The sequence below is a fragment of the Mugil cephalus genome, chromosome 17 (genome assembly GCF_022458985.1).
Source record: "Mugil cephalus isolate CIBA_MC_2020 chromosome 17, CIBA_Mcephalus_1.1, whole genome shotgun sequence".
Lineage (NCBI taxonomy): Eukaryota > Metazoa > Chordata > Actinopteri > Mugiliformes > Mugilidae > Mugil > Mugil cephalus.
The window spans coordinates 23,239,474-23,264,858 of NC_061786.1; the positions used below are offsets into that span (position 1 = coordinate 23,239,474).

General features: G+C 40.3%; 3 protein-coding genes across 5 annotated transcripts in view; 2 read left to right on the forward strand and 1 right to left on the reverse strand.

The window, feature by feature from the left end:
- hectd1 (HECT domain containing 1) overlaps nt 1-760 on the forward strand; it is a 34,057-nt gene extending 33,297 nt beyond the window's left edge. The window contains exon 44 of the mRNA XM_047610438.1: nt 1-760. This exon is cut by the window's left edge and continues 111 nt beyond it. Coding sequence (XP_047466394.1) covers nt 1-27 — 27 coding nt within the window. The 3' untranslated portion in view covers nt 28-760.
- On the reverse strand, nt 511-3,835 carry ap4s1 (adaptor related protein complex 4 subunit sigma 1). Of its 3 annotated transcripts, none has more exons than XM_047610441.1 (6): nt 3,597-3,835; nt 2,861-3,023; nt 2,702-2,788; nt 2,549-2,617; nt 2,283-2,294; nt 511-1,547 (listed from the first exon to the last, which is right to left on the reverse strand). In XM_047610441.1, exons 2-6 carry the CDS (start codon nt 2,996-2,998, stop codon nt 1,419-1,421), a joined length of 435 nt encoding a protein of 144 aa, XP_047466397.1. In that variant the 5' UTR covers nt 2,999-3,023; nt 3,597-3,835; the 3' UTR covers nt 511-1,418. The 3 variants fall into 3 exon arrangements, with proteins under 3 accessions (XP_047466397.1, XP_047466396.1, XP_047466395.1); XM_047610440.1 differs by having other exon boundaries at nt 2,861-3,026; XM_047610439.1 differs by having other exon boundaries at nt 2,861-3,051; nt 3,597-3,834.
- A 917-nt stretch (nt 3,836-4,752) lies between these two features.
- On the forward strand, nt 4,753-25,033 carry strn3 (striatin, calmodulin binding protein 3). The gene is made up of 16 exons (XM_047610718.1): nt 4,753-5,267; nt 13,919-14,022; nt 14,166-14,239; nt 14,819-14,897; nt 15,226-15,387; nt 15,478-15,616; nt 15,705-15,840; nt 16,592-16,731; nt 16,809-16,987; nt 17,240-17,287; nt 18,380-18,501; nt 19,475-19,642; nt 20,584-20,724; nt 20,810-20,917; nt 21,531-21,617; nt 22,122-25,033. The coding sequence occupies exons 1-16, from the start codon at nt 4,998-5,000 to the stop codon at nt 22,289-22,291; spliced, it is 2,127 nt and encodes a 708-aa protein (XP_047466674.1). The 5' UTR covers nt 4,753-4,997; the 3' UTR covers nt 22,292-25,033.
- Nucleotides 25,034-25,385: the final 352 nt, after the last annotated feature.

The following is a 25,385-nucleotide window of genomic DNA, read 5'->3' on the forward strand; positions in this document are numbered from 1 at the left end:
ATGGAGAAAGGCTTCCACCTCAACTGACCTCCTCCTCCACCTCCACCTCCACCTCCTCCTCCACCTCCACCACCTCCTCCTCCGCTCTGAGCATGCTCCTCAAGTCATCTGTGATTGACAGATCAGCCAGCCAATCCAAACCAGCCGACTGCTGGAGGAGGAAGTGGAGGAGGTGGAGGAGGAGGAGGAGGAGGAAATAAAAAGAGACGCTTCACACCCTTCACTCCTCCCTCCTTCGCCTCCTTCCTCTTCCTCCTGATGCTGCGGTGTGTGTGTGTGTGTGTGTGTGTGTTAGTGTGTGTGTTGACCTCCTCCTCCTCTTCCTCCTCTTGGTTTAGTGCCTGGTTTGACTCGTAGCTTCTGTTTTCATTTCCTCCTCCTCTTCCTCCTTTTTCTTTATTTTCTTTATTATTTTCCTGCTTTTTGTTTTTTTTGTGCGTGTGACGACGGTTTGAGTCGTTTCTGTCCGGCCGAGGTCAAAGGTCAGAGAGCTTTCGGTTGTTTGTGTCGTTTTTTTTTTTTTAATTATTATTTTATTTTCCTTTTTACGACGAAGCTACCGAGACGAAGACACTGGTTCGAGAAGCATCGATGAGAAAAACGAAGAAGTCCGACGGCTCTGCTCTCCCTGTATTTTCTTTGTATATTATAAACATTTATTTAACTCAAGTTGCAGTTTGAGGTAAACGAATATTTTCAAATGTGTATGCTCCAAAAAAAATAATCATTAAAATGTTTGCAAAGTATGAAGTAAAGAAAATAAGCAGAGTCCTGTGGTCTGTGGTGAAAGAAATATTTTATCATTTTAAGTTTATATCTGCTCATTTTCAAACTTCAAAAGTATTTTTATCGGAATTTTTAAAATATGTTTCTATTCAAATTCAAATATTTTGGGGATTTTATTATTTTCATTTAGATTTTATTCAGAACTCTTCGGATTTTTTTCTTGGTACATTTTTATAAATTATTGTGACGCTTTCAGACATTTATATTATTCACAATTTAAAATTGATATTTTGGGAAATTTACTCAATATTCACATAATTAATTTCGACATTTTCTCTGTATTTATGTTTTAAACAGATTTAAGAGAGAAAAACGAGGAGACACTTAACTCAGAAAACTTTATTTGGACAATTAAACGTTTAATGAATGAAAGGACGTGACTTCGTCCTGAGACAAGATTTATTTTCCATCCGTCGGTTTAAAGACGACGACGTAAAAGTTCAGAAACGTTCATTTCGTCTTTAACTTGAATCCGTCCTGTTTTTATTCCAGATAAAAGTTCAGTCTCACATCAGCTCCTCTGATTTCCTCCGGCCTCACAGCAAAAACTACAAACATGGTGGAGCTGAGAGGATCCAGGAAACGTTCCAGAGCCTCGTTTATTTTAATCTGCTCATTAACGCATGGCTCCCTCAGCTGTCGGCCATCTTGTCGATGGCGGTGAGAGGAGCGAGGACGCGGTTCTTGTTCGTCTCCACGATGTGTCCGTTCTGGATCATCTCGTCCAGGATCACGTGAACTCGGTCCAGGTTGAACATGATCTGATGACGTCACAGCGTCAAGGAAACAAATAAAATACTACCTGGTTTTCTACAGGCAACATCTAGACACGAGTACAAAATAATATCTGAGTTGGTGATAAAAAAATAAGGAATATTTTGCATATGTATTTTTGTATTTGTGGAAATTGCAATTTAGAAATTGGACAATTAGAAATCAAAATAATTGTTGATTGAAATTTTAATTTTAAATACTATATTTTATTTTTTTATTTGTAGAAATTACAATTTAAATATTGGAAAAATATATATTAAAAGAATTGTTGATCAAAAATTAAAAATGTGATATTTAGGAATTAACATTTATTTATATTTTAGATTTAAAATTTAAATATTGAAAATTAAATGTAAAAGAATTGATTATTTTAACATTTTAAACAGATAATTACTAATATTTTCTAATTATTTCATTTGTGCAAAGTACAATTTAAATATTGAAAAATTAGAAATAAAAGAATTGGTGAAAAACATAAATATATCATTTATTTTACATTTTTTATTTATGGAAATTACTATTTATATATTATATTAATTACATTTAATATTATGTTAATCAAAATTAGAAATTAAACTATTTGACCATTAAATTATTAACATTTATAAATTTGATCATTAAAAATAAAAAGTTGATCATTAGATATTAGAACATATTTATAAATAGTTAAATAATTTATTGAACTACACACGTTGTCATCGTGTGTTCAGATTAAAGGATACGTCCAGTTCACTCTGCGGGAAAAAAACACAAACATCAAACAATTAAATTCTTTTTCCTCTTGAAAACTAGTTTTTATCCAACAAAACACACAATACTTTAAATATTTCCTAGATAATTTATCAATTTAAAGTTGTGACTCAGTATCTGAAATATTAAAGTCGCAGCTTCTTAACTGGAAACATTTTATCAGACTTGGTATTAAATTGAAAATCTCGTTTGTAATTAATCAGAGCTCATTTTCCAGTCTGAGTTTTCCTGAACTCACCACGCGGCTGAAGTATTTATCCAACACCTCCACAAAGTTGTGCACCAGCTCGTAGATGGACAGTTCGTTCTGTGGATCCAGAGGAGAAACATCTGGGATGAGCTGCTGTGAACGTTGAGGAGTTAAAACCCTGAGACTCACCCACGGACTCACCTCGCTGTCTGTGACCCCGACCACGATGTACAGGGCAGCGTACTGACGATACACCAGCTTAAAGTCCTTATACTCCACGAAGGAACACTGGAACACACGGGAGCAGTCAGAGGACCTCAAACTCACCACGGCGGATACTTCACTGACCTGTACCTGTACCTGGTCCTTCTTGCGGCTCAGGCAGCATCGGACCACGTCGGCCTCCAGCGCCGCCCTCCTGCTCAGATCCACCGGCTGGAAATACCTGGACAGTCGGGTCTGACCCTGGCGGTTCACCATCAGCACGAACTTGATCATCCTGGGAGGAGAAACCGGCCGGAGGCTGCTGCACCCGGACACTGAGCATCAGACTTAGGGACAATAAGATAGACTTAGACTTATTACACTTATTAGACTTAGATAAACTTATTGGACTTAGACAGATTTTAATCATCCACAAGATAAACTGTTTGGTCACAGTAGAACATTAAAGAATCTGTCTTAAAAAACACAAGTAAAAAGAAAAAGATTAAAATAAATCTTTATAGTAAAATAAAGTAGAAAATATCACACATTTTTTTTTGTATTCTCTTATTTTGGAATAATTGTAGATATTGTGCACATAGTAAACTGTGTGTTTATTATTATTTATTTTATTTGTTTATATATATTTGTTATATGTTGTGTCTGGTGTCATGTTGCTGCTGCACAATGGGAAACTTTCCCAAACTGGGAAAATTCTCAAATAAAGCGAATAAAACTAATTTGACAGATGTTTCCTTTGAGGCTTCAGTTGTTATATTAGATAGACATTTTATTTATTTATTTATTTCATACCATCATTTATTAACTGTTAATAACTGCGTATTAGTAATAATAAAACCCATTAATATGACCGTTCAGTTATTTTACTCACCAGCAGCTGTTTGCTTGTGTCCCATCAAACAGGCTAAAAACACCAATAATAACCCGCGTTAACTTGATTTAATCCGGATATAACTACAAACTACATTCTTTTCACAGCGTGTTGACTCGTCACAGCCTGAAAGTGAAATTACAATGAAATTTGAAGTTAAAATAACCAGTAAACGACCGAGAAGCTTCAGTTTTGGACGAAACGAAGCTAACAACAGGAGCTGTTAGCATTTCTGACACATGCGCAGTAAGGCGCTGGAATGGTGCGTTTTTTGTAACAATAAAAATGGGAAATAAGATATTTAGTCCAGATTCCAGACCACTTTATAATAAAAGATCAAAAATTAACTTTTTTTTTAACTTCGTCTAGATTGTTTTCTCACATTTAACTGTCAGGTTCTTGACATTTAAAGATTAAATTCTTACAGATTTTTCGCTTTTTATTTCATATATTACACATATGTTTTTAGATTTTTATGTGACGTTTTAACTTCCACACTGAAAATCTGGTCCTACTCAGTTTTGTCTTGTTATCCAGCGTGTGTCTGAAATTTTTATTTATTTATTTAACTGACGGAAAATTGGCCATGAGTGTAATTTCCTACGCCGTACGCGTACTTGAATGTTACATTTCTGGATGAGAGGGGAACAGCAGTAGTGGTGCGTGATACCGCTACATTTGGTATCAATCCGATACCAAGTAAATACACGGCCAATATTGCCGATATCTACACCGATAATTAAGGCGGATGCATCATCAATCTGAATCTGAACGGAGTTTTCATGACCTTTAGGTGTTTTTGTGATTTGCCTTTTGGAGAATTAATCGGTTAAAATCCAGTACAGAATTTGGCCAAAGTTTATAATTAAAAAGAAAATACTTTATTTTCACAATAAAAGTTATCACCTGAGAGCAAATGGAAACAAATTATTTTCCAGGCAGATTGTTCAGAAATTAATTGTCATCTCAGCCGCGCAGGAGAGAAACTGAAACTTTTGTATTAATCTCATTACGTTGATATCGGTCAATATCGCTTCCAGCGTTAGTCTGAGGTATTCCTGTTTTATGTATCGGTACCGATACTTACAACGGGAATGCCAACGTTGATATCGATACTTGGATCGTTCCGCCCACCACTGAAAAGCAGGATGATGTCCCGACATGCATCGCGTCTGGGTTCGGGTCCAGAGGGAGAGATGGGGGAGAGAGAGCCGTAATGGCGGCCGGTTAGACCCACACTCGAACACCGCGTCCGCAAACAGCCTCTCACACCGCGGCGGAGCCAGCGTGACAGGCACGGAGCCGAATCCTTCAGCGGACCGCAAGATTTTCCTTCTACTTTTCTAAAAAAAAAAAAAAAAAAAAAAAAAAAAAAATAATAATAATAATTAAAAAAAAAATATGGACGATCACCCCGGCGGAGGAGGGGTCGGAGCGGGAGCCCCGAGACAGCCTCCGCCGCCGCAGCAGCATCAGCAGCCGGGGAGCAACAGCAGCCTTAACCCGCAGATCGGAGCCGGCGGAGGGGCCATGGTGCCCCATCAGCCCGATGAGCTGCCCCGGCCCCAGCAGCAGTACACCATCCCCGGCATCCTGCACTACATCCAGCACGAATGGGCCAGGTTCGAGATGGAGAGGGCGCACTGGGAAGTGGAGAGGGCCGAGCTCCAGGTTAGCCCACTCACTTTAGCCCCCGGTCATGTTAGCTCGTTTTTTTCGTCTTTATTTAACCAGGAAAAGTCCCGTTGAGATTAAAAAAAATAAATAAAATAAATTCTCTTTACCAGAGACCTGGCAAAGACAGGAAGCCATGCATTCAAAACACAAAGTAGCTGAAAGAGAAACAACAAAAAATACATACAAACATAAATACAACAGGAATACAATTTACACACAAGTCACTTGGTGATTAAGCTAAAAGGAAACTACACTAGTTAAAACATGAACAGACAGTTAAATCAACCTCTAAGGCTTCAACACGGATTTAACACATTGTTTATTTATCCCACGTATGGGAAAATTCCTTCTCACAGTAGCACAGAATTACACAAGGATATATACAAAAAAACAATCTCAAATTTCGAGGAATATACAAAAAACAATAACACAGTTGAAATATACAATAATAAAAAAAAACTATGAAAAATAAATAGAGAAGAAATAGAAATATAGGGACATTAAATGAGACCCGCTCCTCAAGTTAAAAAGTTAAAAAACAGCTACGGGTGGTGGAGTTTTCCCGGATGGTTACTGGACACACTTTACAGTATTTTATTTAAAAAATGTGGTTAGGATTAATTTTACTCATTAAATTACGACAAAGAACGACTAACATGAATGTATAAGACCGTAGTAGCTAAGTGGCTACGCTAACGGGTTAGCCTGGCTGGAGCTAGCTGTTAGCTTCACACCGTTGTCAAGCTTAGGGTGAACAGACATCCCCGATTTCTGGGGACAGTCGCCGTTTTGTTTGACATGTCCACTGGATGAAGCTGCATCTGAAAATGTCTCCGATTTTAGCGTTTTATAAATGAGAAAAATGTTGCGCACAGACTACAGCAACAGTTATTACGGTAGCCGGTCGCGCTGCTATTGACATTACAGACATAGCAGGTTAAATATGTTTAAATATATCAAAATAAATGAAGCCATGATTGTTCTCGTTTGTTCATTTTGGCTTGATAAAATGTTTTCACTGTGGACTTTCGGATAAACGTCCCGGAGTAAAAGAGAAGTGAATCCAGCTGACTAATTCCTGTGCGCCGCCATTTTGGTTTGTCACGCTAGCTGTGTTAGCCGTGTTGTTAGCTTGCTAATGTTGCTGTTAAGGCCCGAGTGACTGTTTTTATTTGAGTGATTGGTTTTATTTGAGTGTTTTTCATCCCCGAAGTTCATCTGAGTTTGAAAAGTGTTAAAAATGTTAAATGACCGATTAGCCAGTGGGTGATTCTGTTAGCATCACACACAGCTTGTGTATGAGGTTAGCAGCTTGTTAGCAGGATGGTAATGTAAATAAAAACAGTCATGGGACAAGATTTCACATTATTCACTTTAGTTAAAGTGCTGCAGATGAGAGAAAATATAGATATTTATCACTTTAAGATAATAATTTTTGTTTTGTGCCTTGATAATTCATATTATTGAGCTTCAGAATACCAAAATATGTAGAGAAAATATATAATAACACTGCAAACCAGTGTTTATAGACATTTTTGAACTAACCTGATTTAGTCTACACTATTTTTTTTTTCATAAATGTGAATGATTTAAACGTTGACCTTTTAAATGAGGCGTCTTTGTGTCTGTGATTTTGTTTACAGTTGAAACAGATTTTGCTTAAAACTTAAGTTCTGCAGCTTTGATCAAAAATAACATCAACCTAAAGTAGAATTGTTGCTGTTTAAAGTTAAGGACCTTAAAGGCCGTAAAATAATATTCAATCTGAATATATAGCACCTGATTTTCCTGAATGTAAATATTAAAAGTAGTTACAAGTTTCTCCTATTTGCAGCTGAGAGGTTTATGTCACAGGTTATAAAGCAAAGTGTCGATTTATTTATTTAACAAAACTAAGCTCCTCAGTGATTCCTGAGGTTTGTGGTATCTCCTCCATCTCTTTCCCGTCTATTTGTTTTTCGTGCAGCTCTTCTCTGTCGTCAGATTTTTTTAAATCCAGTCAGCGCTGACGATGAGACAGCAGGAAGATTTCTTATGATGGAGGTCGGAGCAAATGGAAGATATTTAAAAGAATCGATGAGCAGGTTTTATGAGTCGATGGTGGATAAATACACTATGATGCCAACTTTCCATCACAGACACCAGTTACTCTATATACACTAACATGCTAGTTCATTAGGTGCAGGGAAGGTGCAGGTTATCAACCCATCTAACATGAGCTAGTTTATTAGGGAATCCGTTTGTTTGTGTCATGTGAAATAGTGAGAATAACGTCCCACGGTTCCACCGTAAATAATATTTTTTATAAAACTTGAAGAAGCTGTTGAGTTGTGACGTTGCTCCACTTCCACGGTGACTCCGTAGTGTCGTCTGGAGCGTGTTTTGAAGCGCGCTCACGTCGCTAACACTCCCTTTGGCAGAGTTAGCGACGGTGTCGCTAATGACAGGTCAGCCTTCGTACTGTGAGACCTGGCTCTGCTCTGACTTGTCGCGGTGCGGTGGCGGATTCCTTCAGCATGACTGAGTCAGAGTTCCTGATAAGAGCTTCAAGAATGAGCCGAACAAACATGCGAAGGTGTGAACGTTTATCAGGAACCTGGAAAGGCGTCAGATGGTCAAATGGTCACACGTTTAATAGAACAGGACGCTGCTGCTGCTGCTGCTGATAGTGTGAATTTAATCCATGTTTTCCAGCGACAGTGTGTGAAGTGATGGTGTGAGAGCAGCAGGAAGAGTTTGTCTGGTACCGATGAACCTGTAGCTGCGCTCAGACACACAAAGCTTCACCGCAGTCGTCTTGTTTCACGTCTTTTATGGTCATTTTGCATCTTTTTTTTTGTGTTTTCTGTCAGTTTGTGGTTGTTTTTTTGTTTCTTTTTTACTGGTTTTACACATCATTGTGGTCATTTCACTGTCAGTCAATGGTCGTGTGTTTGTTTTGTGTCTCTGTGATAATTTATTGTCAGATTGCGGTCGTTTTGTGTTACTTTCTGTACGTTTTGCTCCTCTCTATGATTGTGTATTATTGTATTTATTCTGTGTGTAGTTTATAGACATTCAACAATAATAACACTAACCACACTGACACTGTCAGTGTCCTCCTGTGTTTCCCAAGGAAACACAACTGCTCGGTGCGTTAACAGAGTCAGTTTGTGGTTGTTTCAAGTCTCTTTTTGTTTGTTTTACACATTATTGTACCATTTTATTGTTGTTTTGTGTCTTTCTGGTTGTTCTGTTCCTCTCTACGGTCATGATGTGTTATCTCTGTAGTCGTCTTCTGCCTCTTTGTGTTTGTTTTGTATCTTTGTGGTAATTTTTTTCAGTTTGTCTCTTTGTGTCTTTTATTAGTCATTTAGGATCTGATGTCTTTGTTCTGTGGATGTTTGTGGTAACTTCTGTCTCTGTAGTTCTTAGAGTCTCTGTGTGTTTTGTGTCTTTGTGGCCACTTTGTTTCGTCGCTATGGTCGTTTTGCGTCTTTTCTTTTCTCTTTGTGGTCGTTCTGTCTTATTTTATTTTAGTTCTGTCACTTTGCGTTTGTTTTTGCGTCTTTGTGGTTGATCTTTACGACTAAATATCGCTTGTATTTTACCTTTACTTTAAATAATGTCTTTCCTATTCAGGGAGGAGGATGTGAATCATCATGTGAACATGAAATATTTAAAATATTGTTTGTGGTGATTCACAGAATCATTTCATGGTCCGAGGTTTCGTCTCTGGGAACCAGTAGATTCAGGTTTTGTTGATTTTGTCCGTCATGGAGAGAGAGAGTAAAAAACAGTGCACAGATTCTTTCAGTTCTTTAAGCTGAAAACCTAAAACCATGATTGATGAACATCTTTCATTTCCAGAATAAGATCCATTCAAGCCTCCCAGTCATGCGACCGACAGAACATCAGAGGGAGACGACTCCAGGCTTTTTAATCCGTTATTGGTCTTATTTTCTTAATCTTCATGCTGCTGAAGATGTTCCAGACATAAATGCTCTGAGCTGAAATTGAGGAAAAGTTCCTCTGAGTCAGAATTTTCAGCTGGAACGCGCCTGAAGTCAGATTTCCTCCTCGTAAAGTCGTAGAATCTTCACTACGTCTGAGTAGAGTTTCCAAGATGGCCGCCCAGTGTGTAAACAGTAACTAGAAGCTCCTGTAACATTCAATTCATCAGCTCTTCTGATTAGTTTTTGTTTTTTAAATCAGTCATACAGACAGTATTTTTCCACATACATGTTGAAATGCTGTTATAATGTAGTTGAAGTTTTCCATGCGTTATGTGGGAACTAAAAATAACAGCCTGCTAAAACCAAAACAGAGCCAGACGCCACCGTGGAAAACTAAGTTATATCGGGACAAGACGAGAGCTTTGGTGGAGGCGGCCATCTTGTTTTCCGGCTTCTATAACTTGAACGCCGATAACTCGGATGTGACATCATTCCGGGACTTCCGACCTCGGAGGTAAATGAAACGCAGCACATCTTCTTGTCTTGTGTTCTGGTCAGTGAACGCCCCCCCCCCCCCCAGCTTCCTGTTAAAAGTCTGAGTCTGTTTCCGTTAGTTGGAGCAGGAAGCAGCGACCAAACAAAAGATGGCGACCAGCTGCAGGTTGTGACCTCTGACCTCACGTTTACAGGGACCAGAAATCACAGTTTTACTTCAGGGATTTATTGGTTTATTTTGACGTTTTTACTATATTTTGAAGCGTGGCCACTTCTTCCTCTTCTCCTCCCCTTCATCATCATCTCCTGACTGTGCAGCGTCATGGTTTTAGTTTATAATGGACCTAAAATAAAGAAGTCGTCCCAGAGCTAATGCTACGTTAGCATGTCGTAGGTGTAGCTCTGTGACTATTATCGGTAGAAAGGTCGACTCTTCCCACCGCGGGATCCAAACCCATCGACCGCCCCGTCCCCGTCGTTCTGTCGGAACCGGAGCTGGAGGTGATGCTGGATCGATAGGAGCAGACGCTCCATGTTTTGGTAAAGAGGCCACGGCTGTAATTAGGCGCCATGGCCTACTGGGCCCTGCACTGACAGGCCGATACCATCTGGAGGCTAAAAGTAGAGCCGACCGAAATAACCGCAACACACACACACACACACGCGCTCTGAGGCCGAGGTTCAACTGGCTGTCGTCACAAGATTAAGAGATGATTACACAACTTTTACTAGTTTCTTTAGGGAGACACACGAAATGAACAGTCATGTGTCTTTGGTTTGTCCACAGCTCAGTCGTCTCCAGCGTCTCAACCAAATGGACAAAAAAAACTACTTCTGAATATGTTTTGGTGTCGAAGCTTTTAACTCGTCACCTGTTGAAGTGTTAAACGTTGTTAAACGTTGTACACAAACACAGCTGCTCTGTTAACATCAGTTATTACTAGAGACCGTATATAAACATGGACACGTCTCCTCTTCCGGTCCCATTGGTCAAACTGACGCTATTTTCCCAGGGACATGGGCAGCGCCATGTTGTGAGTTTGAGTCTGGTCAGTACGGTGAGAGGGCGGAGCCATGATAGTGATGCCCCGCCCACACTTCTGTTTTGGTTGAATTAGTTGCTCTGAGGTTTGTATCATGAAGCAGGATCACAGGTTTATGGAGGAAACTTCAGGATTAACTCTGAGTTTCTGGTTTCATGAAGCTGGATTCATTCTTATCGGCTACGTTACCATGGTAACTGACTCTGAACAGCTGACCTGCTTCAGGTTAGAGTAACTTCCAGGATCTATCTGAATCCCATAAAAGGCTCCGCCCACCGGCCAATCAGCTGTTCAGGAAAAAATCACATGTCCTTTCATTGAAGACCTGATTGAGATCGGAGCCCAAATCACTAGAAGAGCGTTACGGCGTGAACGCATCTTCAGGAGATAATCACACAAAGAAGAGGATGTTTTAGCTCAAACTCGGCTCAGAATCAGGATCATTTCATTCAGGACAACAACCTGATGCATTGATGTGATGTCACAGCTTTACTGTCGCCCAGGTAACATGACAGAAGGATGTTTTTATCTTTTTACTCCAGAGGGGAATGACACGTGATTCATCTCTGCAGCTCAGTGGTTTGGTTTCGTGGCTTCTTAAATGGTAAAACTAACCATTGATGCGTAATTTACGCATTTATTTAATCTGCAGTCCTTTAATTTATGGCGTCTCTTTGATGCAGACGCAGTGTTTGACTTTTTTTTAAGATTTTGAGTTAGTTTTACTTTTTCTCCTTCATATCTGAGGAGAATCAGTCTTTGTGGATCAGCCTCATGATTGTGAATGTTCTGCTGCCTTGAAACAATATAAGGAACTCGCCCTCATACGATTCACAACAAGACAAACCTGGTTTCAGTTAGTGAGTTGATAACCAGCGTCGTGATACCGTTTATCCAGATCGTCATTGTTCTGAATAGGTGCAGCTGGATAAGTTGGAGTAAAACCGGATAAGTTGAACTTGCTTCCTGATACCGGCCTCAGGTTTTCCTCCAGCAGCTACAAGGAAATGTTGGATTAGACACAGGACCGGACTAGAATGATTTAAACACTGACAGGTTCTTATGTTCGTCTCTGGGATAAATGGCCTCAAAGATATATTTGTTATTATCCATAATTTACAGAGTAATTAAATCTGTCTGTGACTCATAGTGGAGTGAGGTTATGGTGGCGGCGTGTTCGCCAAGGTGGCCGCCGCTCAGCTCTGTCCTCACAAAGATCGAGACCCGCGTGGTGTTAATGATGCAGTTGTCCAGAGGAATGTCCTCCTGTCCGTCCCGCTCCGAGCCGTCATCCTGGTAAATGTGGGCACTGCTCCGTCATCCTCCTCAGCCCGGGGCTCTGACCTCAGCCCGCTCCCCGAGGGGCGCTTGATTCATGCTCGCCAGGTGCTCGGGGCGGGAGGGGAGGGAGGGGGGACAGAGCGATGCAGCGAAGAGACTCTGCGTTAACAACTGCTTTCACAGATTACAGGGACAAACTAGGAGACACGCAAACAGCAGGAGACGTCCAGATTAGTCCAGTTAATCCCAGGTGCAGCAGTGAAAACAGTTTAGTTGTGGCTCTGCTACTTTCCACTTCACTCCACTAAAAACTTTAACTTTGATATCATTTATTTGGGACCTGTCAGTGTTTAAATCGGCTCCATCTTTCCAGATGAACACATTAATGCTTGATTTAATGATTTCATCTGTCTAATCTAAAAAGCCTCAAGTCAAACAAAAGTCTGGAAAGAGTAAAAAGTCTCTCCTAAATCACACAGATGTCGCTTTGCACTGGATCAGTTTTATCTCAGGACCTCGGTTCAGGTCATTTATGGTGTAATTTTTAGTTTACAAAAAGCAGACATGCACAATTCGCACGGGATTAAGATCACAGACGACAAGTTACCCAGATAAAACTAGTTCCGTGTGAACAGGATCCAACTTTATTTCATCCCCAAACATTTATCATCTCATTAAATCCGCCTCCGTCCTCCCGTTCAGATCTGACGTTTCTGCATCAGCTCCACGTTATTTAGACGTCCCCGGTGTTCCTAATGAAGTGGCGACCTACCTGTCGTCGTATATAATAATAATAATAATAATAATAATAATAATAATAATAATAAAAAGGTAAACGGTTGCCATGGAGCTGTGCCTGTCAATCAGATCAGATCCGAGCCGACCAATCGCAGCAGGGCCCTGGATTCTGTTGCGTAATCCTCCGTCCAGACGCTGCACGTCTGACCTCTGGTTTCCCCCGTTGTCGTGGCAACTGCTACGAGAGGAAGTCGCAAAGCTGCCCCCTCGCACCCCCGCCGCCTCGTTGCCATGGCCACGGCGGCGGAGCACGCTCAGTCCGAGTGTTATTGTGTGTGTGTGTGTGTGTGTGTGTGTGTGTGTGTGTGTGTGTGTGGGGGGGGGGGGGGGGGGGGGGTATAAATAGCCCTCAGGCCTCAGTCAGTGTTGGGTTTCAGGAGCAGCTGCTGGTTTTCAACAGGTGATGGAGGAGGAGGTGATGGAGGAGGTGGGGGGGGGAGGGGGAGGCTTCATTCTGCTTGAACTCGTGCAGCGCCGCTGATATTTAGCTGTGAGCTAAAAGATCACAAACTAGCCCTGAGAGCAGCTAGGTGGTTAGCGTGCTAGCTCACACGGGCTCGTTGTTTATCTGCCACTAACTACACGGAGTCAGAGCGCCCTCTGCTGGAGGAGCTTTGTAATGAGTTTATATGTTTTATACGACATCTTCTCTCAGTTCTCTTCTGCTTCTTCTCAGACCTCTCACACGTGACAAAACATTAGGTACACTAGGGACTCCGGCTACGTTACACATGTGAAATGAGTGATTTGTTGTTTTTGTTTTTTTTGAACACAATTTTTTTGTTTCCAATTACAGAGAAGATACAAGACACCGAAACAAACAGCACAAATGAGTAATAACAACAATAATAATTCAGTTATGATTAAAAATAAAAGTGCAGCTTTAGTTTGTCTCCAGTCCGTTGTGTATATTGTTGTATATTGTTGTTGTCCATCATACTGATTATTCAGATCTGCAGGTGTATAATCACAGCTTGTAAAATAACCCGTCTTTACTCTTTATTACAGCTTTTAACCTTATATATTAAAGATCTCCCTGTAGCAGAGAGTGGGTTTGTTGTGTCTAACGCTGTGTGTTTGTGTGTTTCTGCAGGCGAGGATAGCGTTCCTGCAGGGAGAGAGGAAAGGTCAGGAGAACCTGAAGAACGACCTGGTTAGAAGAATAAAAATGTTAGAATACGCTTTAAAACAGGAAAGGTAAGAACTGATGCCTGCGTCATAAGTTTCCAGAGATCCAGCGTCTCTGCCCCGAGTTTGATGTTTAAATGTTTTAATTCTAATTTCATTTTTATTTTCTTAATGTTTAAATCTACAAATAAATGTTTTTGTTTCGTCCTCAGAGCAAAATATCACAAGTTAAAATATGGAACCGAGTTAAACCAAGGAGAGATGAAGATGCCAAGTTTTGAATCAGGTCAGCGACGCACGGTCGCCTCCTTTCTTTACTCCTTCTACCAGAAACACACTCTTCATCTTCACCTCCTTTCTTTACTCCTTCTACCAGAAACACACTCTTCATCATCAGCTCCTCTTCTTCTGCTTCTCATATGGATCAGTTTAAACCAGACTTTAGTTTCTTTATGTCACAACACAAAAATATGAAAGATGTATTTTTTTCCTTAGTTTTTAGAACCATTTATATTTTTCACACGTTTAGTTTAATTTTAGATTTTTATTCCATATTATAATTTGATATATATATATGAGATTTTTCTGATATCTTTTTTTTTACCTTTTTGCAGATGAAATTTATTTATTACATTTATTAAATATTTGGTGCATTTTATTGTCATTTTTTTATCATCTCATGCAGCTCTGCTCATTCTCAGGTTTAATTAGTGTTAAATAACGTTGATTTATTTCACCACTGCCACTAAAAACTGAAACTATTTCTGTCTTCTCACGTCTCAGTAGCTGATCTCAGATCTTACTCGTATATATATCTCCAGTAGGTGGCGCTGTACTAATCATTACTTCTGCCTTTGTCTTTCAGACACCAAAGACTCCGATGTCTCTGCGGTTCCTGCAAACAGTCAGCTCACCTGGAAACAAGGACGGCAGCTTCTCAGACAGTAAGAAGACGTTTCACCTCTGACCTTTGGTTTATTGAAGCTTCTGCTCGATCCACCGTGAAAACTACACACGCAGCATTAATGAGAAAACAGGAAGTTAGCTTAGCATAAATAGCGTGCAGAGCATGTGATGTGAATTAAATGTTAACAAGGGAAAATACAAACAAATTCAAACAAATGCCTCGTTGTGTCTCCTCCTTAATGAGGCACTTTCAAAATAAAATACTGCTCAACTCTGACACTGAATTACAACGAAAAATAAATGAGATAAAATGATGTAAACGTGGAGGACGAACACGGCCTTTAACACTGTGAGTGTTGTGTTCAGGTACCTGCAGGAAGTGGGATACACAGACACCATCCTGGACGTCCGCACTCAGAGAGTCCGGTCTCTGCTCGGCCTGTCGGGTTCTGAGCAGAACGGATCCGTGGAGAACAAGAACCTGCAGCACCTGATCAACGGGACGGAGCGACGCAAGGACAGTAAGAGGTAGAGACCCGGGACGCGGCGCCTCAGACTCGCTGTGCCGTGTCTCGGTGTCTCGGGTGGTGACGGGACCGTGTGTGGGTTTGTGTCCAGGAGTCCGGGAGACGTTCTGGAGACGTTCAACTTCCTGGAGAACGCAGAGGACAGCGACGAGGACGAGGACGAGGAGGGAGACCTGATGGACGACATGAGCGCAGACAAACACCACAGAACCAAGAAACACAAGACCAAGGTCCAGACGCCTTCCTCACGTCCTCCGTCCTCTGTCCCTCCACCGCCGCCGTCCTTCCAGGCTTCATTTGTCTCTCTCTGTCCTCCAGGTGGGGAACGAGGGTTTGGCGTCGGAGGACGATGCCGACACGGAGGAGGCGCTGAAGGAGTTTGACTTCCTGGTGACGGCCGAGGACGGAGAGGGAGCGGGCGAAGCTCGGAGCTCCGGGGACGGGACAGAGTGGGGTGAGACGTTTAGGTTCATAGTCCCGCACGGTGGGACGTCAGGGGACGGAGAATAATCTGAGTTATTGGACTGAGACAGACATGAACCAGGTTCACATTCAACACTTTGGTTCCACGTTCTGTTTAGAGACGCCAGGTTCACAGGTGCTGATTTAGACTAAAATAATTAGGTTTTGTTTCAGGAACATTTAAGTTATTGTCACTTATAATTCACATTAGTCACTAACGTTCCTCTGTTTGTTGGTTTGTTGTATTGACCAGTGTTTCCACCATTTTTAACAGTTTTAGCATAAAAACTATTTTCTGAAATCATGTTTTTATAAAGTACAGACAGTTTGTGTTGAGATAAAAACTTGTTTTGAAGCTATTTAGGACTTTGTCTCCAGCGCAGAGTGAACCAGTGCATCTCTCTGCTTCCTCCGTTGTTAATAATGTGTAATGTAATGTGAAAACGTGACTTGTCGCATGTGTGACGTCGTCTCAGAGACGAGAAGAAAGAAAAAATGTATGTTTTCACTCAGGAAAATGGAGAAGTTGGATCAGTAACTGTAATCTGATTACTGGTTTAAATTCTCAGGTTAGAGGCGTCACTGGATCAGTAATAATAAATACCAGTTTAATTGTGTTTTACGTCCCTTTTCCCTCGTGGAGCTTCATAACCGTCCGTTTAGATTCATTCATGTGAGCGTCGTCCTGTGATGTGATGCAGCGTTTTCCTGTTATTTGTAACATTTTCCTTGTCTCTCTGCAGCGGAGCCGCTACCGTTTCCCACCGGCGGGGGGAAGTCCTTCCTGTTGGGGGGGTCGGACGACGTGCTGGAGAGCGTTCTGGGTCTGGGCGACCTGGCCGACCTCACGGTGACCAACGACGAGGCCGACTACGGCTACGACGTGAGGAAACGTCCCGGCAGACGGATGCAGCGCTGGGCCGATGTGTTTCTAACGCCGTCGTCTCTTCCTCCCTCCAGCTCCAGTCCAACAAGGAGTCGTCGTGCAGGAAGACGTGGAACCCGAAGTACACGCTGAGGAGCCACTTCGACGGCGTCCGGGCGCTCGCCTTCCACCCCGTGGAGCCGTGTCTGGTCACCGTGTCCGAGGACCACACCCTGAAACTGTGGAACCTCACCAAGACCGTCCCTGCCAAAAAGTACAAACCTGCACCACAAACCATCCGTTTTAGTTTGAATCTCCGCTCTGATCGTGTCCCACACAGTGTTCACTCTGCCTCAAAGGAAAATCCTTCAGAACCGACGCGTCCTTCAGCATTTGCATCTCATTTTCTGTTCGTCTGAGCTTCCCTGAGGATTTAATATGATCCACTTCATCACTTCTGAGCTCAGCAGCACCAGCGTCATTATTATTACGTTAATCATCTGTTTTTATTTCCTCTGTTTTTCAGAAGTGCCTCTTTTGATGTGGAGCCCATCTACACATTCAGAGCTCACGTGTACGTATCCAGACACAGATCATCGCCTCTACGATATACGACAGGAAAACTAAAATATAAGCAGCTCAGAAAACAGACTAAATAAATAAATATTCCAGGCTTGTATTAATAGAACGATTAAAAGAGAAAGAAGATGTCGGGAACAAAGACTTCAAACATCGTCAGTAAAATATTAATAAAATGTTGGAGAAATATTGATGATAAAATATCAAAAGTGTTGAGTAAAATATCAGAGAAATATTTCCAACTATTTTAAGAAATGTTATTATTATTATATCAACATCTAAAACATACATTAGTAAAATATCAGAGAAATATTAGAATATATTTTTCAAAAATAACATAGAAATATAAAAAAATATATATTAGGAAATATATAAAAATACTGAGAGATTTTTTTTTTAGATCTCAGGATGAGTGTGAGTATTTATAGTAAATATTTCAAGAAGATATTTTTACAAAATCTCTAGAATCATAGTTTTACAACTATCAGAAAAACATATAAATTAGTTTTTAAAGTATTTTTAAAAAGTTTTTATTATTATTATTTTTTTTAAATAAATAAAATGTTTAATAAAATTAAGGAACTTTAATAAAACTAGGAACTGACTGATAATCAAAATAAAAGCTCTGAGCTTCTTCAGGATATTGATCTGAAGTTTTACTACGATCAGCTGATCAGTTACAGAAACGTTACAGAAACGTTACAGAAACGTTAGAGTGATGTGTCTTCACTCACAGATGATCTTTGAAAGCTCGTCGACCAATCAGAAGAGGTGAAATACTTAGAGGAGCCAGACTCCACTTAGTACATCAGTGTTTTATAATCGACTGTTCAGTGTTGGAGGCTCGTGAACAGCTGCAGTAAACTCCTCTAATGACCTGTCCCCTGTCCCCTGTCCCCTGTCCCCTGTCCCCTGTCTCCCGTCCCCTGTCTCCCGTCCCCTGTCTCCCGTCCCCTGTCCCCTGTCCCCTGTCCCCTGTCCCCTGTCTCCTGTCTCCTGTCTCCTGTCTCCCATCTCCCGTCTCCCATCTCCCGTCTCCCGTCCCCTGTCTACCGTCCCCTGTCTCCTGTCTCCTGTCCCCTTTCAGTGGTCCCGTGTTGTCGTTGGCGATGACCTCCAGCGGTGAACAGTGTTTCAGCGGCGGCATCGACTCGACCATCCAGTGGTGGAACATCCCGAGCTCTAACGTCGACCCCTACGACACCTACGGTACCTGAACGCAACGCTTCATCCGTCCAGACACGATGTCTCACACCCAACGGGTTTACGCAGAAAAACGTCCAGACTTATGATTTTCTTTTATTTTTATTTCTAATTGTTTTATTTTTTAAAATATATATAGAGAAAAAATTTAACTATTAAAAACATATTTAATGTAAAGTTGAAATATTGATAGATTTCATTTCCACAAATTAAATTAAATTTTTTTTTTTAAGTTAAGAAACACTTATACAATTACAGAGAATATTAATGATCTGATGATTAAAGTCTCACATCTCGAAAAAGTTTCCTTAAAAAAATTAATTTTTTTATGGTCTCAACTTAAAAAAGTATATAAGATGTTTCATTTAAAATTTGTAAATATATAAAAAAAAAAAGAAATCTTGTATATATTTTTAAAAATATGTTGGAAAAAAATTTACGAACATTAATAAAACTACTGAAGAAAATTATTTTTTAGAGTCAGACAGTCAGAAAAAGCTTCCTCATAAAAATGTCCTAATTACGTAGTAATTTAATTCCTAAATATAAAAGCAATCTCTTGGAATATTAAAAAAAACAATATGTGGAAAAATATTTTAAAATTCATTAATCAATTTTTATTTTTATTTCTCGAAATCATATTCAATCATATTTATGTGTGTGTGTATATGTGTGTTAAAATTTAAGAACATAAAACTACAGAAAATAATAATTAAAAAATAATCTCACACTCATCTTAAAATGTTTTTATATCTTGTGGTCTGTACCCAAAAATATGTTATGTTTTATATCACAAAAATTATTTCATTTTAATTTACAGAAAAATATTTAGACAAAATGTCTAAATATAAAAAATAATAATGAAAAATAATGATAATAATGAAAATTAAAGGTTCTAATCTCTAAATGTTAAGAGAAGTCGTCTGGACAGACCAAGCTTGACGTAGCCCCTCCCCTTCTTTTCCTCCCGTCCAATCAGATCCCAGCGTCCTGGCCGGCTCGTGGCTGGGTCACACGGACGCCGTGTGGGGATTGGCCTACAGCGGCATCAAGAACCGCCTCCTGTCCTGCTCGGCGGACGGAACGGTGAAGCTGTGGAACCCGACGGAGAAGAACCCCTGCATCAGCACTTTCAACACAAACAAGGGTGAGAGGAGGAGCAGAGGAGCAGAGCGCCTCCTGCTGGAGGAGGTGGTGGATAAATATCAGCCAACTTTAACTTCGTCTCAGCTGATAAGAAAGAATTGAAATATGGTGACAGCTAAAAAAAAATGGTTCAAAACTAATCAAACCTGTAGAATCCCACTTTTACTTCTTCTACTGAAATCTGATTGTTGTATCTGCTGTTTCTGTGTTTACGTTGTGTCTGAGGAGTGTGTTTACACAGCAGAGTTTCTGCCTTTAAGTCTAAAATATGATAATCCCAGTTCAAGACCTTAAAAAAATCTTAAATATTTGCATATTTTACAAAGTAGGTCTGAAGTTTCCTGTGGAATGACAATGAAAGTAGTTCTGGTTCTCGGATTTCCTTATTTATCGTTCTTCATGTAGGTCTTAAATGCAACACATAATGGTCTTTAAAGGTCTTAAAAGGTGTTAAGTTTAACTTCATGCTTTTGTAATTTCTTAAATTTAATTTAATGGTCTTAAAAAGGTCTTAAATTTAACCCATAGTGATCTTAAAAGGTCTTAAACAGTCTGAAATTTAACTTAACGGTCTTAAAATGTCTTATATTTAACTTAATGGTCTTAAAAAGGTCTTAAATTGAACCCATATTGATCTTAAAAGGTCTTAAAAGGTCTTAAAAGGTGTTAAGTTTAACTTCATGGTTTTGAAATTTCTTAAATTTAACTTAACAGTCTTAAAAAGGTCTTAAATTTAACCCACAGTGATCTGAAAAGGTCTGAAAATGTCTTATATTTAACTTAATGGTTTTAAAATGTGTTCAGTTTAACCCACAATGTTCTTAAAAGGTCTTAAAAGGTCTTAAGTATTTCCCATAATGATGTTAAATGTTTAAATGTCTCTCGTGTTCATTAACTTGTCCTGATCTAATGAAACGTCTCTTTAACACTGTGTCTCTGCAGAACACGGCGTCCCCACGTCGGTGGACTTTAACGGTTGTGACCCCGCCCACATGGTGGCGTCCTTCAACAGCGGAGACGTGGTGGTGTACGACCTGGAGACGTCCCAGAATGCACTGGTGCTGAAGGGTCAGGGGGACGGCAGTAAGTGACACATTTACACACATTTACACACATTTATTTATACACATTTATACGACTCTTGTTTCTGAGGACTCGTCTCCTTCAGCTCTTCCAGGTTCAAACCACATCAACAAGGTGGTGAGTCACCCGACGCTGCCCGTCACCATCACCGCCCACGAAGACCGACATATCAAGTTCTACGACAACAAGTCAGGTCGGTCCTCGCTCATATTAAAGCTGCTCAAACTTTATTCATCACTTACACATCGACAGTGGAGACAAAAGCTTTTTACTTTAACTAAGAATGAACTAACAATAGAGAGAATATTGAACTATTAAAAACGTATATTTAATGTAATGTATATGTAAAGTTGAAATATAGATAGATTTAAATCTATTTAAATCTATTTAAAGATTTAAATTTAAAAAATGTTTTTTTCATTTAAGTTAAGAAACATTTATACAAATACAGAGAATATTAATGATAAAGTCTCTCATCTCGAAAAAGTTTCCTTAAAAAATTTTTTTTATGGTCTCAATTTAAAAAAGTATATAAGATGTTTAATTTAAAATTTATAAATATAAAAAAATAACTAAAACTTAACTAACAATATGAGGACATATGGAGATAAAGAGCAGGTGTCAGAATGTTTTACTTTCCTTCATGAAAATGACTCAAACATCCTGAAAGATGAATGAACGAATGATCCGATATGAGACCAGAGTCCATCAGCAAGAAGAAAGAGACTCAGGTCCTGGTTTAGTTCCTGTGGATCAGTCTGATCCTCGCGGCTCTGACCAGGTGATGTGTGTCACCTGTCCTGCAGGTAAAGTGATCCACGCTATGGTGGCTCATCTGGACGCAGTGACCAGTCTGGCTGTGGATCCCAACGGCATCTACCTGATGTCTGGAAGTAAGTCTGACATTCACCCCTTTATCGACCAGGACCAGGACCAGGACCAGGTCCCTGTAGCTATGTTTTAATGGTGGTTGGCTGGTGGCAAAGATACCAGAAATAAAAGTAGAAGAAGAAGGAGGAGGAGGAGGAGGAGGAAGGAGGGAGAATCAATCTGTATCTATTCATTACACTGACCTCTGTTATATTCTCCTCCTCCGTCCTCCCTCAGTCTCAGTATTATTACTGTTATTATTATTGTGATATTATTATAATTATCATTATTGTTGTTATTGTTTTGTATTGTTGGATGATTGTACCTTCACGTTTTATTTTTTAAACCCTCAGTAACAGAATCCAAACTGTCCCCTGGTGGAGTTAATAAAGTGTGAATGAGTACGAGCTCCTCTGTCCACATCAGCTCTGACTGAAGATTAACGGGGCTGAATCCAGTCGACTGTAGGAGGAACAATCCTCGATCTCGTCCTGAACTGAACGTCCCGTTTTCTTTTTCCCCGCCAGGTCACGACTGCTCGCTGCGCCTGTGGAACCTGGACAGTAAAACGTGCGTGCAGGAGATCACGGCGCACAGGAAGAAGAGCGAGGAGGCCATCTACGACGTGGCCTTCCACCCGTCCAAGGCCTACATCGCCTCGGCCGGAGCCGACGCCCTCGCCAGGGTCTACGTCTAAGACCGGGAGGAAGAGGACGACCGCGGGGCGACAGAGACGGGATGACAAACAGGATTCAGGTCTGTTCAGGCGACTGGACTCAGAATATATATTATTATGGAAGAAGAAGAAGAAGAAGGAGGAACTCACACTCACACACAGACTCAGAAGAGACTGAGACGCGTTCAGCTGCAGACAAAACGTTGTGGAAACGTTGTTGTACAGGTCGACACGGAGCAGCTCACCTGTCCTGACGCCATCGGCCCCGCCCCCGTCTGCTGAGCCCTGAACGTAGCCCTGACAACACTACCCCCCCACCCCCACCCCCACCCCCACCCCCCCCACTCATTTTAACACTAGTGTGACGGACTTAAAGCCCCCCCCATCAGGAGTAGTGATGATTTATTCCCCCACCTCCCTCCCTCCAGACCTCGTCCAGCTCCTAATCAGCTGTTTCTCTCTTAGCAGTGAGGGTTTGTTTCAGAGTGGTTCTGTTAATTTACACGCCGTCAGTGAACGCAGCGCAGCCGTGAGAGATTTACACCGACAGACAAAAAAAAACTGGGGAGGATCAAGCATCAGAATAAAGGTTTTTAAAGAAGCTCATGTGAGTTTCTTCTGCAGTTTGGTGTTTTTGTCACAAACGAATTTGCAGTTGCGTTCACAGAATGCAGGAAAAATGGACGTTCAAGCCCTGAACGCACCAAAATGAAAACCTCTGTACGACCAGACACCAGTTTGTTTTCTTCTCCCCAGAAAAATAAATAGATTTAATAGATTTTGGATAAATTTAGAAAAAGGAAACGTGCAGATGCTCGTGTTCTGTGGCGACTGGAGGTCCAGGTCGTTCGGTCCTGAAACCCGTTGTGCTAAAACAGAAACAGCTTGTGAACGCTCAGTGTCCCGGTTCTGAACTCGTGTGTTTTTAGAAATCGAACGTACGGCTTCATCCGTGTTTCAGACGCCAGTTTACAAGGATCCAGGGTTAGTTTTTAGTTCGTTTCCCTGCTAAATAAACGGAGTTCGTTGTGGACTCGTGCTCGCTATGTGCGGACGGATGAGTTTGGTTCTGTAGCCGCGGGATCAGAACCGGGACGCTGACTTCAGCTCCATGAAGCGGTTTAAACGTCTGGAGGGCGACGGCCACAAACATTCAGCCCGGGAACAGAACGTCGTCGTGGTTTTTCTCTGTTTCAGCTTTTTAATAATTAAATCTGAACTTAAGCTTCAGACAAAACGAGAGGAAAATAAAAGATAAAAAAAAATAAATAAACTGTCAGATTTTAACTTTTTTACAGTTTTTAAGGAATTTAAACTAAGACGGTAAAAGAAAGTGAACGCGAGCTGTTGGGTTTTTTGTTTCTCAGTAAATCAGATTTTCAGTTTGAGGTTCGAGCCGATTGGACGAGAGGATTGGTTAACACCCCCTGACCTCAGCCCCTGGTGGGCCAATCAGAGCCCTGCGTTTATTTAAAGCCCAGCGATGTAACAGGATTCAGCGTTACTGTAGTTACATATTTTTGTTCGTGTAAAATAAATCTAGTTTTTATAACTCTTTTTTATAAATGTCTCGTTAGGATTCTGGTTCCTCTTAAACCGTCCAGCCCCGCCCATCTACTTCCTGTTTCCCATCGCGTGGTGACTCATAGATCTCGCTTCCGTCTGATTGGTTGAGGAGGACACAGAGTTTAAATAATGTAGAGAAGAGGAGGAGGAGGAAGGTGCTAATGAGCTGAAAGACCTTTATTCACCATCAACTTTAATTAGAATCTAAAGAAACGAGTTTGGTATAAAACTCTTTATTCACTGTTTTATTTGTTAGCATGAAGCTAAATCCAGCCTGGTCACAGCAGCAGCATCAGAATTTAGTTTGGTAAAAAGTATAATTACTTTAAAACATAAATAAAATACAAAAATAAAAACTACAAATCTGAAATGTAGAACAAAGGTAATGTCACCGTAAAGAAAAGGACTCATTTTTGTAGTTGGATCATTTTAAAAAATAAGAGTTTTCAGCTAAAGAATTACAGAACGTATAACTGAGCAAAAATAAATAGTAAAAACTTATTTGATGCAACAAAATAAACTAAAATCTAAAAAGGTTTTAACCAGGTTGTTGTTGTTAAACTTGAGTCTGATCTTTACAGACTGGTGAGTTGTACCTGAACACAGCACTTAGCTCCTCCCCCTCCTCTTCTTCTTCTTCACCTTCATTTCACGTCAACGTTCGGCTGAATTTAATTTATTTAAATCATTTTAGTGTCGTCCGCTCCAGGAGGCGTCTGATTGGTCAGTTCCTCCTTAAAAAAAAAGAAAGTGTGAGAAAGCTGTCGTCTGATTGGCTGTTACCGCCTCCGACTTTTCCGTTTGTTTGTTTTTTTGTTTTGTTTTTTTTTTCTGATCCACAAATTTCTGACACGAGTGGCTCCCGATCGATCACGGCTCCAAATCAAACCGATAATAATTATTCTTTTATTTTATTTTTCTGATTTCACCGATGCTACGGTTTCCTGTGTAACTACAACTTTTCTGTTTGTGTAATGCATGATTAATACAATAAAAGTATTTTTTCTAGTCTTCCAAAAAATGGAAAAAAAGATCAGTTTGCGAGTTTTGATGAGTTTTGTAAGTTGTTTTTTTTTGTTTTGTTTTTTTTTGATTTACAAACTATGAACAGCAGATTTTAAAGACTGTACCACATAGAATACGGCTGTTGAAATGTATATAAAATGTCTATAATAACTATTAAATGGTGTAACTGTACAGAGCTGCACGTCCTCCTTCATTCACAACATTTCAGCTTCGTTTGCTTTTTCACAGCAGATCAGTTCACACTGTTTTATTATTTATGATTCTCATGTGTAATTATTATTATTATTATTATTATTATTATTATTATTATTTCTGCATCAGCTGTAGCTCTAAATAAATTCTAAATAATCTGAACACTGGTTCAGGATCCTTTAAGAATTTTCCCCTTTGGGATTGTTAAAGTAATCCTGGTCCAGAACCTGGTCCTGGTCCTGGTCCAGGTCTAAATAAACCTGGTGCTTCTCCAGATTCAGATGAAATCCAGAAGAACCAGATCCTTCGTGTCAGAAAGTCTCCAGTTAAA